The 14433-nt window shown below is 40.4% G+C and overlaps 1 protein-coding gene, 1 long non-coding RNA gene and 5 other non-coding genes across 7 annotated transcripts; all 7 read left to right on the top strand.

Annotated features, from left to right (window-relative positions):
• The first annotated feature begins 1369 nt into the window (after window positions 1-1369).
• On the top strand, window positions 1370-7235 carry LOC133972389 (uncharacterized). The gene is made up of 9 exons (XR_009924453.1): window positions 1370-1439; window positions 2295-2354; window positions 2871-2898; window positions 3076-3120; window positions 4031-4100; window positions 4896-4937; window positions 5347-5405; window positions 6212-6260; window positions 6510-7235. It is a non-coding gene; the product is annotated as an uncharacterized LOC133972389 (long non-coding RNA).
• Window positions 2921-2993, top strand: LOC133973012 (small nucleolar RNA Z40). The gene has a single exon (XR_009924503.1). It is a non-coding gene; the product is annotated as a small nucleolar RNA Z40 (small nucleolar RNA).
• On the top strand, window positions 3501-3626 carry LOC133973014 (small nucleolar RNA SNORA8). The gene has a single exon (XR_009924505.1). It is a non-coding gene; the product is annotated as a small nucleolar RNA SNORA8 (small nucleolar RNA).
• On the top strand, window positions 4151-4284 carry LOC133973025 (small nucleolar RNA SNORA18). Its single transcript, XR_009924514.1, has one exon. It is a non-coding gene; the product is annotated as a small nucleolar RNA SNORA18 (small nucleolar RNA).
• LOC133973015 (small nucleolar RNA SNORA8) lies at window positions 5000-5137 on the top strand. The gene has a single exon (XR_009924506.1). It is a non-coding gene; the product is annotated as a small nucleolar RNA SNORA8 (small nucleolar RNA).
• Window positions 5452-5585, top strand: LOC133973024 (small nucleolar RNA SNORA18). Its single transcript, XR_009924513.1, has one exon. It is a non-coding gene; the product is annotated as a small nucleolar RNA SNORA18 (small nucleolar RNA).
• Window positions 7236-10693: 3458 nt separating the features above from the next.
• txnipa (thioredoxin interacting protein a) lies at window positions 10694-13816 on the top strand. The gene is made up of 6 exons (XM_062409770.1): window positions 10694-11051; window positions 11404-11479; window positions 11597-11744; window positions 11886-12245; window positions 12346-12648; window positions 12756-13816. The coding sequence occupies exons 1-6, from the start codon at window positions 10796-10798 to the stop codon at window positions 12801-12803; spliced, it is 1191 nt and encodes a 396-aa protein (XP_062265754.1). The 5' UTR covers window positions 10694-10795; the 3' UTR covers window positions 12804-13816.
• Window positions 13817-14433: the final 617 nt, after the last annotated feature.

The following is a 14433-nucleotide window of genomic DNA, read 5'->3' as shown; positions in this document are numbered from 1 at the left end:
AAATCACTCGGTTCTGTCACTGTTTTTTATGCTATCTTGCAGTAATTTGCTTTAAGCTGTTTTATGTCTTTTAAAATGTAAGGCTCTTATGGAACAGTAATGTCGCACGATCACAAATAACGCTGTTGCTTTTAATGTGGAATGATGAAGTGGATCGATGATTTGGCTTCAATTCACCTCCTCACTTCTGGATCGCCACTTTCCTGTCTCCCGATCGCATGGGTCAGAGATGTGCACAAGTAGACATATTCTCCTGTCAAGTTGTTTTTTATCGATCCCAACTGTTTGCTAAAGAAGTGGCGTACGCACATAATTATGGAGGACCATAACTGATTTAAGTATAAATAAATAAATGTATAAATAATACAGAAATAAATAAATAATGAAATAAATAAATAAATACAGAAATAAATAAATACAGAAATAAATGTCTTAAATATATTTCCACATTTATTTATTTCCACATTTATTCATTTCCACATTTATTTGTCCTTATGCCAATGAGAAAGGCGGGTCTAACCGCAGTCTCATGCAGGATTGGTCACAGGAGTGTAATGATCCAGCCCTACTACTTCTGCCTCTCATTCATTGCTGACTGGTGTCCAGTAGCTGTTTGCAGCGTTGAGCCCGTTCACACTTAAAATTAACTAGTTCAAGTTCAGAGGGTTATTTAAGGTTATTATTTATTGGGATGATTTAGGTGTCAGTCGTCCTGACTGTGAGCGTCCCGTCTCGTGTTGTTCTGAGCACAAGGAGACAGCAGAGAGGATGAGGAAGCAGAAAGTCCAGCTCGGTACAAAGCACCTGCAGCTTCTGCTCTGCCCATGAAGCAGCTGATCTCTGAGCAGATCTGAGCAGAGAAGCTCTGTGTTTTCACTGTTTCCACTGTTCTACAAAGTCACTGAGCCGCTGCCTCAAAGGACATTTATTCATACATGTCTGTATTTACTTATTCCTGTATTTATTCATTTATTTACTTATTTATTTATGCATTTAATTATTTATTTCTGTATTTATTTATACATTTATTTATTTTTTTATTTATACTTAAGTCATGTATGGTCCTCCATACATAATGGTTCCTTACAAATGCATACACAACGGTTATAAATAAGGCCCCTGCTCCTTTCGATGATCTCGAAGATTGACTGTGTATTTAAATCTTTGTCATTATAAAACTACACGAGGTGATGTTATTTATTCCCATACTTAAAAGACTTGTGGCTAGATTGATTCAGGTGTAGAGTCCTGATTATTATAAAATATAGAACGTATGCCTTTAAGATTTCCGAGTTGCCGTGACGCGATGTTGATTGCCATAAAGCAGTTTCAACTGACGTAAGCAACCCTATAAATACATTTTCGACACCCTCAAACTGTCTTTCTCCAGTCTGTCATGGTTGTGTGGAGAGACATGGATCTACACACGAAAGATAGTCGTAAGTTACTTTCTTGTTAATCACACTCTCAACAAACCTAGAAAAGAAAATAGAGATAAGTGAACCCATGGTCGCCGGTATCTGGTACAATTGGTTTTATTGTACCACGTCGTCACATTCTCTGCACCACGTTGTCTTCATTTAGCATGCTAGCTAATTAGCTAGCTAGATACTTCTCACCCATCCGTAGACCCAGTCGGCCTTACCTCAAGTCTGCAACGTCTTTTTGACTCGAAGTCTATTATATCCCAACAGGGAAACCATCATTAAGCTCCGTTTAAACAGTGAGTAGTTTGAGGTTCGCACGTTCCTCATCCTTGTTTCTCCGCTTCAGCAATTTAACTTTAATGTAGTGTCCATTTTTAATAGGTGTATACATTAAATATCCAAGTGTAATCGAAACGTTCTAAATATTTTATGCATGGATCATCAATAAACCTTCCATTTCCGGGCGATTGCCCTGGTCGTCGTGTTAAATCTACAATAAACCACACGTCTATCCTCGCTGCAGCTATATTTGACGATATGCACAACGTGCTCCAATGTCTCAAGTCAGAAAATGATTTGCAACCCTCATCAGACTGGTGCATCAGCGTCCTACCCCAGCGTCAAAGTGCAGACCAGTCATTGGGATAGTCCTATGCAGTGGGCTGATCCCAAGACAAAGTTGGCTAGACAAAATCTGATTTTGCTTTCACATCTGCACTGTTAGTTGCTGAACTGTGACAATGAGATCTGGTACATTCAGTTAAGAAATGCTTTGAAAATGCACTGTACTCCTGATTGGTTACAATGTGCATGACAGACATAACGTTTTAACAGATGTAAGCCAACCTTTTCTTCTTTCCGTTGCAGGTGCTCCATTTGAGGGGGATGTAGTTAAACACCAACACAGCTGATCTTTTGAGAAATGAGGTTAGTGTTTGTTTTCTTGATAACTTGTTGGTGTGTAGTCTTTTAAGTAAATAATTACTAAGTGACAGTAATGCCTGGTGGGACCTGTTAGTAATTAATTCTGTGGCTTATTTCATCTTTCATAGTAATTTCCCTTTTTACTTTCCAGTATGGCCGTGAAATAGGTCTTAAACTCTATTCAAAGTGGTCCTAAATTTAACCTAAAACCTGTAGAAACCCTGTTATATTAGATCTGAAAAGAGCTAAAGGGTGTGGAGAACATTTGAAACTATGTAGAACCCAGACAGTGGATACATGACTGATTACATTTCATTAGTGAAAAATGTGTCTACTACTAATTGCACAGTATGTGCTCTAGTCCTCCCAGGTGGGCTGTTGAGGGCATACAGTGCATAAAGCAATTAATTCTCTTGCAACCCACTGCTGTTGAACTACAGCAGTGTTACTAATGGGAATTGACATTTGTTAAATCATTATTTAAAGCAGTAAATGTAAACTTGTGTCAATGTCATGCAGGTACTACAGAAGACCTTGGGCCAACTGGGTAAGTTACAGAATAACTGTTAAAGTGTTATGATGATTGGCTAAATATGTTCAACTGCTCTGAAGTGTGATTGACAAGTGCCTTTCTGAACACATGGAACTTCATGAATTAGCACTTGTATGTTGATTGTCTTGGAAACGCATTCTCACATAATTCTACCTTTGTATACTCATGCAGGCTTCCTCACTGCCCTGGCCTTCAGCGGTAATGTAGCAACACAATGTAAGTACATGGGGCAATAATGTTTACTCTGGTTACATTAACTGAGAACCTGCCTAAAAATAAGCACCTTATACTCTGCTATAACCATGTTATGTACATTATGAGAAAATTACGAGTGTGCCACGAGCTCAGACCTCTACCAAACAGGACTACTGAGTTTATTGAATTCTAATTGGTTGAAAATATAAAATTATAATGGCCTCCAGATGACTACATACAATAATCAAGATTTATGATGCATGAAAATTATCAACTTTAATGACATTTCATTGTGAGTATTTACGTTGACTCATACACTTCCATGGCAGAAGTTTGGCTCTGAACATTTTCTGTTGGGTTGTCATGTATGTTTGTAGGATTGTGTACAACTACACAGGGATCGCACTGTATGGTATCTGCAGCCAGTTGTTTGATCAGCTGGTTTGTTCAAAAGTCAGTGCTAGAAAAACTCAATATCTGGCATCGTTGGTCTCCATTCTATCTGTGTTTGGAGTCCCGGTATATTATTGAAACACTCAATTGAGAATCATACTGTTTGTACAAAGATGTAAAGTTCACATGTTTTGTGTACTTATCTAAAACAAGGGTGTTAAGTGACAACTCAAGGAGGAAATTTCTTTCTAGGAACTATTTGTGAAACTGCATGCTAGGTAAAAAATTACAGTATGCTATTCAAAGGGAAAATACACAAATCCCCTTCTGTTAGTGCTGATTCCAGTATCAAAACTTGCTTGTCTCTACCACAGTGTTTCTTTTAAATGCCTTCACACCGGCCACAGACGTAACCAGAGATGTGCTTTTCAACTTGTGGTTGCAATATCTCAGGAAGTTCTGAGCTAGCTTTACACACTGGATGAGGATTTGTTGGATAAACTGTGTGAGCTGATTCTCAAACACGGCTGTTCTCCAGGTTTGAGATGCTACCAAGAATGGCCTCCTGATCCAAGACTGGGCAAACATGAGCAGGGCTTCATAAACAGGTGAGTGAAGGTAGCTGGAAGTGATTGGATCATCGTCTCCACCAATGAATGCTGAGGTCTATCCCGACAGACCTTTAACAGTAGGGCCATGGCGTTGGAAATGCCTCAGACAGCAAAACTGTAGTTTCGCTTTACCCACAAGTTTAATACCATGAGCCTGGTGGGATATTACTGCAGAACACAATGAGCAGTGATGTGACAGTGTTTTGCCAGTCTGACTAGTTGTAGATAGGCAGTGCTTTTGGTAGCATTTATTTGTCACATCACCATAACTATTTTTTTATTTTTTACTATTATACTAAACAAAGAAAAACAAGTAATTCAAACTAAAGCGTAAAAGCCAGTCGTTAAGAAAAAAAGCCATCAAAGAGATCAGCTATAGTGTTGCATTAAACCATAACTGATTTCTGACATTTTCCAGGGGGGCTGGAAGATAACACAAATGGCAGTTAGTTGCTCTTTACATTTGCTGTATCCTCTTTTTTTTTTTGCCAGTTCCCCTGTTTAACGTCTGGAAAATGTCCAAGAAAGCCAAGTACAGGAGGGAAAAGTTTGAATTTCAAATGCTTGACAGAAGAAAAGCTGATATAAAAAAGATACCAATGTGTCTTAGTGAATAAAGGTGCAGTACATGTAGAAGACGCCATTAATGTTAAATAGAGTTTAGTTAATGCTTCAGATTCATTAAGTAATCAAATAAGATATTAAGACCTTCGATTTGTCTTGTACTATAGTTTTTCGTAAGTGGTATTTTGTTTGTATGCTGTGCAATTAAGAGATGCTGTTTGTCTTAAGGTCACGGTGACGGCAGAAACATGGCTCAAGAACTTAACAGTGGTAAGTGACTTTGTCTTTGAGAGATTATCGTATCTGTCCAGGGATTAGATGTTCACAGGGAAAGCATTGTATGGTATCTGCAGCCAGTTGTTTGATCGGCTGGTTTGTTCAAAAGTCAGTGCTAGAAAAACTCAACATATTTCATCGTTTGTCTCCATTCTGCCTGTGTTTGGAGTCTCGGTATATTCGTTGAAACAATCTTAAGGTAGTTGTTTGAGTCTTAAATCGATGGTTGCATATACATGTATTTCCAGCAAATGCCTGTGGTCGCAGTAAAGCACCCCAACAATATTAAGGGTAAAATTGGGTTGAGCTCTGAGCGAACTTTACAGTTATTTTTTTTTTTAAGAATCTCTCGGTGATAAATAGAGCTAATGTTCACACACTTGACATCCTGGCTGTTCTCCAGGTTTAAGCTTCAACAATGAATGGCCTTCTGATCCCAGACCAGAGCTTCGACAACAGCCGGTGAGTGACGTGAAAGTAGCTGGAGGTGGTTGTCTCAACAATGAAAACTGAGGTCTATCCCGACGGACCTTGAACTGTAGGGTCATGTCGTTGGAAATACCTCGGAGAGTAAATCTGTAGTTTCGCTTTACCCACATGTTCAATACCATGAGCATGGAGGGATATTACTACAGAACATGATTAACAGATGTGACCGTATTCTGCAAGTTTGATTTGTAGCCGATGGACAGTGCCCTTGGTCTTGATATGGTTTCTTTGCTCATTTTTGGGTTGTGAGATGCGAAAGGGCAGGGATCAGTCCATATAAGACAGTCTATCTGATATCATTGGCGCAAAAGCTCTTACCCGACAATTAGCTTATATTTATTCCCCAAATATTGTATTAATGCAGTGGTTTGACAAAAACATACCTGGAACTTGCAGTGCTGTGAACCTTTATAAGGAAGGAAAAAAAACGTTCCTGGAGACCTTGGTTCACCTTATTGGCACTGCAGAGTAAAGGTTAAGCAACCAACTACAGCAAGCAGTTCCACTCCAGTCCACTTGCTGGCAGCAATCCAGAAGACTAAACAATGACCTCATATATCAAATAACAAGCATATTTAACAAACACAAAAAGCTTTCCTTAATTTAAGGAGACTGTTTTGTCACGCTAATGCAGACAATGACCTGATGAAACTTAAATGCTTGAGTACTTTACAATCAGTAATTCTCTGCACGTTTTGTTCTGACATACTTAATCTAGGATTTAGAGACTAAGAATGAGTTAGTGTAAAATAATTGAAATAATTTGATATTTCTTTCAGAATTAATCTTCAACTGATGACTTGAGGATCTGCAGCATTTCACTATAAGGTAGGTGGTGTGGGTGACAGAGGTGGTCATATACCAAGGCTTTCAGGACTACTCATTCCTGTCTTGCTGTGGAATTGACCAGAAAACAAACTCCAACCCAGTGGGCTTCTGCAGCAGCTTGCTGAGAACACCTGCTGGGAACATGAACTTTGCTCTACTAACTGTTATGGTTCTGTCTTTGTCAAATGAAAGTAATGCATTGGATGTTGTGTCCATTGATCTAAGTGTAACCTTTTGCTCAATTTTCAGAAATGGCAAGATTGAGCAGCTGCGAGGACACCTGTTAACCCTAAGCAGCTGTCACTCACCCTGGAATATAAATAACTATTGCTTCTGAGAATTGTACAACTAAAACCAGCTCCCAGTACTGCAACATACACTGCCAAAAAAACACAATTGTCACAGTATAACAGTCTGTTAGAATTCAGAGATGTCTGTCTATTTAGGAAGCACAAGTAATAGTGAATCAATTACACCTGATTTGGTGCAACTGAAAATTGCAACCGGCGTAATGGAGAGGTAAAAGCAAGACAACTCCCAAGAAGGAAATATGTTTGTATGTGGTCCTCGTGGTCCCCCAACTTAAATACTATTGAGAACCAATTGGGCGTTATGTAGCATGCATCCACTCCTGCCAAGTACTGCCCCAGAGTGTCCAGGAGGTCAATTGATGCCCTTATCCAGGTCTGGAAGGAGAACCCGAGGACACAAACCGCCAACTCAACAGGAGCAGGCCCAGATGTCAGGACTGTATACAAGCAGGCAGAGGCCATACACATTACTGAGTCCCATTATGAGTAGTGGCAGCTTGTGGTTTAAATGTTGACTTTCACTGTGGTTTTGAATCTGTCTGTCGATGTGTAGATTTTTGTTCATCAAGATCTGATGTGTGCTATAAGTTTTCCCTTATTATTTTGATGTAGTTTATTTAGCCTGATTGTATGTGTACTCAATAAAATATCATTACCCAAGTCACACTGTCTGTCTTTATATGAATGTGTTAAAGGGTGTAGTTGTAAACTTCCCACATAGTTTAGAGCCAATTTATGATATACAGAGATGCTATGATAAATATGAACAAGAGCCATGCCAAAGATTTTCTTCAATCTGCACAGGATTGAAGGATATTGGCATTTTACTTAAAGAATTGTAAATTTGGGTGCCACAGATTGTGGCTGTAGTACATATTAAGATGTTTAAAGATCTGCTGAAGCTCCCACTGACTCCAATGGTGCAGTCATACCCAGCTCTGCACTTGTAAAACTATAAAATATCCACAAAGGAGCAGTATGATTTCATTAACAGCGACCTGAGATGGGGCCATTTTATTGGGTCACAAAATAATCTCTCAATCCTAAAATGTACAATGCCAATTTTTTGGAAAATCTTCAGCTCTTATCTTTATCCCTTACCCAGTAAATCCTAAAACTTATGACCTAATGGTCTCTTAAAACAGGTTGTTCATTGCACATTAAAGCACCCACCTGCAGCTGTTGGATTTGTGAGTCCCTTCCCCAGCTGACTCACTGGCTGATGACCCTGCACCCACTCTATCCATTGGCTTTACAGAGCTGTTTACTGATTTCCTCCCAAGGAAATTACTATCTCCCCAATCATCAAAATGCAGTTAGTACTTACTACCTGTTCCCAGAGGGAAATGGTTTTGTATTTATATAGCGCTTTTCTAGTCTTGACCACTCAAAGCGATTTACAGTACAGTTTTACAATCACCCATTCACACACACATTCATACAGTACATCTATTCGCAGCACTTTGTTATTCTATGGGGGGCCATTCAGGGTTCAGCATCTTGCCCAAGGTAACTTCGGCATGCAGATGGGTCAGACTGGGGATCGAACTGCCGATCTTCAGGTTGGAGGACGACCACTCTACCCCTTAGCCACAGCCGCAGGTCAGTCTTTAAGTATTTGATAGTAGACCTTATGTGCTATTGAAGTTACAGGTGCATATGTGGTAGATATTGAGCAAGAACTGCAGTTCACCTATGGAGCAGTAATAACATCCCTAACCAGTAAATAAATAAGCTGCCAACATTTGAAAACCACCTTTCTGTTCAAGACAGGCATGGACCAATCATGAGATCATGTAATAATACCACACCTACACAGGAGAAAGACCCAACTATGTTATTTGAAGTGGTTTGGGGTCTTTTCCTGCAGCCTCTTGTGGGTGAACCAGAACTCTTGGAAGGAAAAACCCTCAGGAGATTTAATGGTGGAAAATCTCCTTGTGGTGTGACATCTAGAAAGAACTGGGCGAAAGTTCACTGAAGGGAGCGAAGCAACAACAGAGTGCTGTGCAGGTCACAAGACACCGGGCAAACATTGCAAATGAAACAGCTGTAAAACTATGAAGGGAATAACCTGTGTCACACATATTAGCTGATCTCTAATACATTCTGATTCATACATATATATGTATATATAACCCACATATTCTAACCCGAGCACGCACAAAGTCATTTTTATGTTCAATTTAATTAAATTTGTCAATCACAACATACATTTTACATTTTAGTTGAGACCTTACAATATTCTAGAGAATCCCAACAGTTACCACTAAGAGATGTCTATATGATGTTATCTGTAGGTATGTTAAAGGTCGTAATAAATCTGGATTTATATCGTGCTTTTCTAGTCTTGATGAACACCTAAAGTGCTTTTTAGTATTACATTCACGCATTCATACAGTGCATCTATGACCAGCACTTTTCTCTTTGAGAAGGGACAATTTCCTCCTTTGAGTTGTCTCTTACCCCCTGACTACTATTATCTCCTTTATGTATGGATTACCTTTTGTGTGAAGTACTTAATGTCCTTTCTATGTGTGCTTGTGTGTGTGCTGTCAGCCAGACAGAGCCAAGGACAGACTGATGGTCAATTAGTGAACTGACGTTGTTACTATGTAGTAATGCATTGTAAACTGCCCAGTCAATAACACTATCTTTGCACAAACATAATGTATTTAGCTCAAACATAGACACAATAAAACACCTTAAACTGTTACTACTTTGTAGAAGGCAGCATATTGTGCATAAACATATATATACTGTATATATAATATTTTTTATAATGGACCCATTCACTATGTTCAGCCCATCCCAACCACTCTATAGCATGTACAGCTTTCCCTTGCCTGGTCCTAGATCAGCTGTATAGAAGATCAGGTATTACAGTAGGATCTGACCAAATGCCCACATCATGTCACCTGATAGTATAATTGGTCCTAGTCAAAGATTCAACTAAATGAGCACCAATGGTCAGATGCAGAGTGAGTCTAGATCTGCCAGGGCTCCTGCAGTGCAGATCACTGTCACAGTAAGTTGGGGATCCAATGGGATCCAATCTTGCCTTAGACCAAGTGTGATGGTCATATGGAGCATGACAGTTATGTCAACTGCCAATTCTAACGTCAGGAGTGTGGAAGTCATTATGGATGTGAAGGCCTCAGAATCAAGGGTTTCAATTGCGCATTTCTTCTTCTTTTAAATTGTGGCAACAGAGGAAACTCACTAACGAGAACTGTGTCACACATTTTTAAGCTCGTAGGTGGACCTTGACTTTAGATTAGTTTGACAACTGCAGTTTCCCAGGGTCAAATTCAAGACTCAACTCCTACTGTTACTTTTCCCATCCCCTTCACTCTATTTAATCAAATCCAGTGTGAGCACTGTTTTATATGCTATATAAAATGCAATCAAATTGTATCTTACTAACAAAGTATTGGGTATTGTATTCTATAAAATATAGTATACTGCATTTGCACAAAACCCCTTAAGAGTTAAGTTTGGCTTATAATGCACAGTGTAAGACAGCAAAAGGAAAATAATAAATACTTGTACAGTAACAAAGGCAGTGTCTTGGAGATACTGTGTATGTGCTAGGTTGCCACAATTAGTCCAGTACAATATCTTACAATCATCGAAGCACAAAAACAAAACGAATGAACAGTATTCATAATCAGAAGGGTTCCAACATGTTGTAGGGCTTATAGACCACAAGCCCTCAGTTTAAGTCCATACCCACCTCTATATTGTCCAACATGTTGAAGATGAAAAATGCCCTAAACTAACATGTATTGTATGTATTGTATTGTGTGTGTGTGTGTGTGTGTGTGTGTGTGTGTGTGTGTGTGTGTGTGTGTGTCTCTGAGGTTAGTCAGACTGAAGCCTCTCTAGTTTTCCTGTTTACTACAAATGTTCCCTCGGTCTGTCTTCCACTTCCTGTGCATTTTCTCAGCACGTCCTACATTCTCGCAGCCACGCGGTGTCCACGCGTCGTTTTCGGGCGCTGATTGGCTCGAGCTGACGAAAACAAAGATTTTCCACCAATGGCAGCGGTGTGCATGCGCTGAGGCACGCTGTTCATTCTGGCTGCTCGTGTCCTGCCGAGGCTCGTCATATAAAACCAACCCTAGCCTTTGTTTACATCAGAATCCAGTACAGATCACATCGGTGAGCGCATCAGTGCTTTTCAGTTTTTACATTTGTCTTCCACACCAGCTAGAAGCAGTCATGGTGGCCATGACGAAGAGGGTGAAAACCTTCCAAATAAAATTTATGGATCCCAGCAAGACTTTCTATTGCGGCGGAGACGAGTTGTGTGGCCGGATAGAAGTGGAAGTGAACGAGGTGACTCGTGTTTCCGCAGTGAAGGTTCTGGGTCTGGGCTGCGCCAAAGTGGAATACGCGAAAGGGAAGCAGCGTTGCCGACAGGAGGCCGAGTACCTCCGATATGAGAAGGTCCTGCAACTGAACGACCAGCCGACAGGTATGGACAGTCGCCTATCCCAACCTTTCTGTCCTTATATTAAATAAGGCTGTGATATAGCTATCAGTGGCATAAGAGTGCAACTTGTGTTGTAACGAATGACCCTTCCTGTTGTTTTTACGAAGTGTCCATCGTTTTACTTATTGAGGTACGAGAGGACAGGCTGTCAGTGGACAGGCTGTCAGTGGGTCAAAGCATCGTTGTCCCCATGTCAATGCAAAGCTGGATATTTATTGCCCACATTGATGAGACGATGTGTCCAACAGTTACATAAGAGACACTAGCCAAAGCAACATGATAGAAAGTAATTTTCTGAGAGGGTCAAATGAACAGTCTTCATTTTCCTTTCCAGATTCCGATGGATCAGTCGTCCTGAGGCCTGGCAACAAATACGAATACACCTTTAGATTTGAGCTCCCACAGCAAGGGTAAGCAGAATTTCTCATTTCTGATAACATCACATTGTCTGTGGTTGCATGGCTTTTCATTCAATTGTATATTATAGAACAAGTTTGATTCACATTTTCCATACTTTTTTATCACAGGCAGTTGGTATCGTCATACAAGGGGAAGTTTGGGTATGTCCAATACTATGTTAAAGCCCTAATCGAGAGGCCACATCAGGCCACCCTAGAGTGCAAGAAACCCTTTGAGGTGGAGGAGCCCTTGGATGTCAATACTCCAGACCTGTTGGTGAGTTAATTCACCTTTTCAACAATACATATTGTGGAACAGACTGCTCAAATATTTTGGGCCCTGTAATGTCTATTATTGAATAATGGCATAATGCTGCCTTAGGTTGACATGGGGTCTCACCCTCCTGTTCCTCCTCAGTCTCCCACAGGTGGCATGAAGGAGAAGAAAGTCACCTGCATGTTCATCCCTGATGGCCAGGTGTCACTGAATGCAAAAATTGATCGCCGTGGTTTCTGTGAAGGCGAAGACATCTGTATCAATGCAAAGTTTGAGAACACCTGCTCACGGATTGTGGTGCCCAAGGCCGCTATCATTGCTAAGCACATATACCAGGCTAATGGGCGTACCAAGGTCTTCCGGCAGAAGCTGTCCGCAGTGCGTGGGAACCACATCATCTCCGGTATGTGTGATGCCTGGCAGGGAAAAACTATCAGGGTGCCGAAGATAAAACCATCTATGTTGGGCTGCAACATAATCCGTGTGGAGTATGCTCTGATGGTAAGCCTTGAAGTTCGGCAGCACACAACACATTTTTGGCTGTAAATTAGGTGTGAATTTAAAATCATTGTTAATGCCTACATCATGATCCTACTTTCAGATTTATGTCCACATCCCTGGAAGTGAGAAGCTGATCCTGGAGCTGCCATTGGTCATTGGTACAGCTGGTCTGGGCAGCCGCAGTAACAGTGTGAGCAGCCAGGAGGGTTCGGTCAGTAATGCCTCTCAAAGCTGGGTGTCCCTCAGGATGCCCTCTGGGCCTCCCAGCTACGCCGACATCACCAGCGACTGCCGCCTGGACCAGCCCCTTACGCCACTCCTGGATGACTTTGACGGAGACGAGAGCCCCATCTTCATGAATGCACCAACCTTTAACTTTCCACCGCCCCCAGTTTATACTGAGGTAAGTGTCCCAGCCTAAACACATTAACTCTTGATCAAAATAATGAGAAATGACCTTTGCTGATTAGATGATGATCCAGATAATAAAAGTTAAATGTATTCTTTCAGGTTGATGAAGAGTTCAGTGGCAGTGCCCGCATGCTGCCAGTCTGCTGAAGTCAAGCAGGGATCATGAATAAGTGGTCCAGCTTTCAGGGACTGTTCATGTATGGCACTTGAAAAAGAGCAGAAGGTTCAAACTCCAGAGATGATGAGATGGATGGAGAAGAAAAGCCGGAACTGTGGAGGTGGACAAAAAGATGCTCACCTGTTCTGTCAGCTGTCTTCACCAGGCTTCAACAGCTAAACTGATCTTCTGACTTCGTCCTGGTGCTCCTCAGGTGGTAGAGGTGGAGGTGTATTCACAGAGCCTGTGGATTGCTTCATTTCTCAATAAGCTGTTCCTTCCTGAGACTCAAACTGTCTGTGTCTCACTGTCCATTCACAGCCATCTTGTGACTTTTTATAATTATTGGGGCCAAGCATTTGCGTGAGCCCCAGCATGTTGTGACATCTTAGCTTTTTTGGGGTTAGTTTTTTCATCTTGATGATATGTCATTCCAATTAAACCCCGTATTTTGTGGGTTTCACTAGAAAAACTATTCTGTTTGTCACTTAAGTCCAGTCAGTTTGTACTGATCTAACTATTTTTGTTGCCTTTGAGAATTTAAGCATGTAGGACAATCCTCCTGGATGAATCTCATGTTGCATCCATATTTCTCTTGTAACAGTATTTGGTTATTCCTGTATTATATTGCACTTTTTGTTTGACGTATTTTCTTTCATTACTGCCTGCAAGAGTTTCTGTTAGTGTGGTTTGAACAATGATTGACTTGTGGTGAGCAGATAAAACACACCACCTAACATATAACTTTCATTGGCTGTAATTTTTTTCCAGTGAAAGTGCCAAACATGATTGTTACAAATACAATGCTCTGATATCATGGAAAGCACCTTATGTGAGGATTATCATTTCAGTGGGAGATTTCCACTGTGCTAGTTTCACAACTTCTGTTCTCTCAGACACAAAGAAAATCACTGTATGTTTGCAATGCATCCTTGATACTTACAAGTATTTTTCTATGACACCCTATGGGTGGTTTTTTTTTATTAAAGAAATTTGAAAAAGATTCTGTGTATCCACTCCTCCCTTTTTAGCTGTCAGGCTGTGCTTCAGTCTTCCTCGGAGGACCAGGGAGTTGTATGAAAGAAACAGGAAGTCTGAAGCTGTTAAGATTTTGTCCAAAAATAAGTTGTATCTTTGAAAATTATGCTGGTTGAGTCTAAAGCTCCTCATTTTGATACACAATTTGGATTAACTTTCTGCAATATTAAACAGAAATGCCACAGGTGGAAGAAGCAGTCCTCCTTCCTAAGGACTGAAATGAATGATTGGAATTTATAGGCTCTCTAGGTCCTGATTCAAATGAAAAGGACCAAGTCCAGCTGCAGGGGTTCACAACATGCTGGCTGGATTGCACATCCCATCTGACCTGGGTATATCATGGGCTTTCCTGAAGGAGCCAGAGGATGTTATTGTTGAGTCGCTGGCTTATACATGTTCATCATATAAATAGAAAGGAACATTTGTGGAGATAATCAATCAATCAAATTTATTTTGATTGATTGATTGATCAAAATAAATTCGATCAATCAATCAAAATTATTTATAAAATGATGACTCATTTTATAAATACTTTGGACATGGTGGTCCAGCACATATAGATTGAGAGAATGATATCCAGCA

Source organism: Platichthys flesus, chromosome 17, assembly GCF_949316205.1.
Source record: "Platichthys flesus chromosome 17, fPlaFle2.1, whole genome shotgun sequence".
Lineage (NCBI taxonomy): Eukaryota > Metazoa > Chordata > Actinopteri > Pleuronectiformes > Pleuronectidae > Platichthys > Platichthys flesus.
This window is presented reverse-complemented; position numbering and strand designations above follow the sequence as displayed.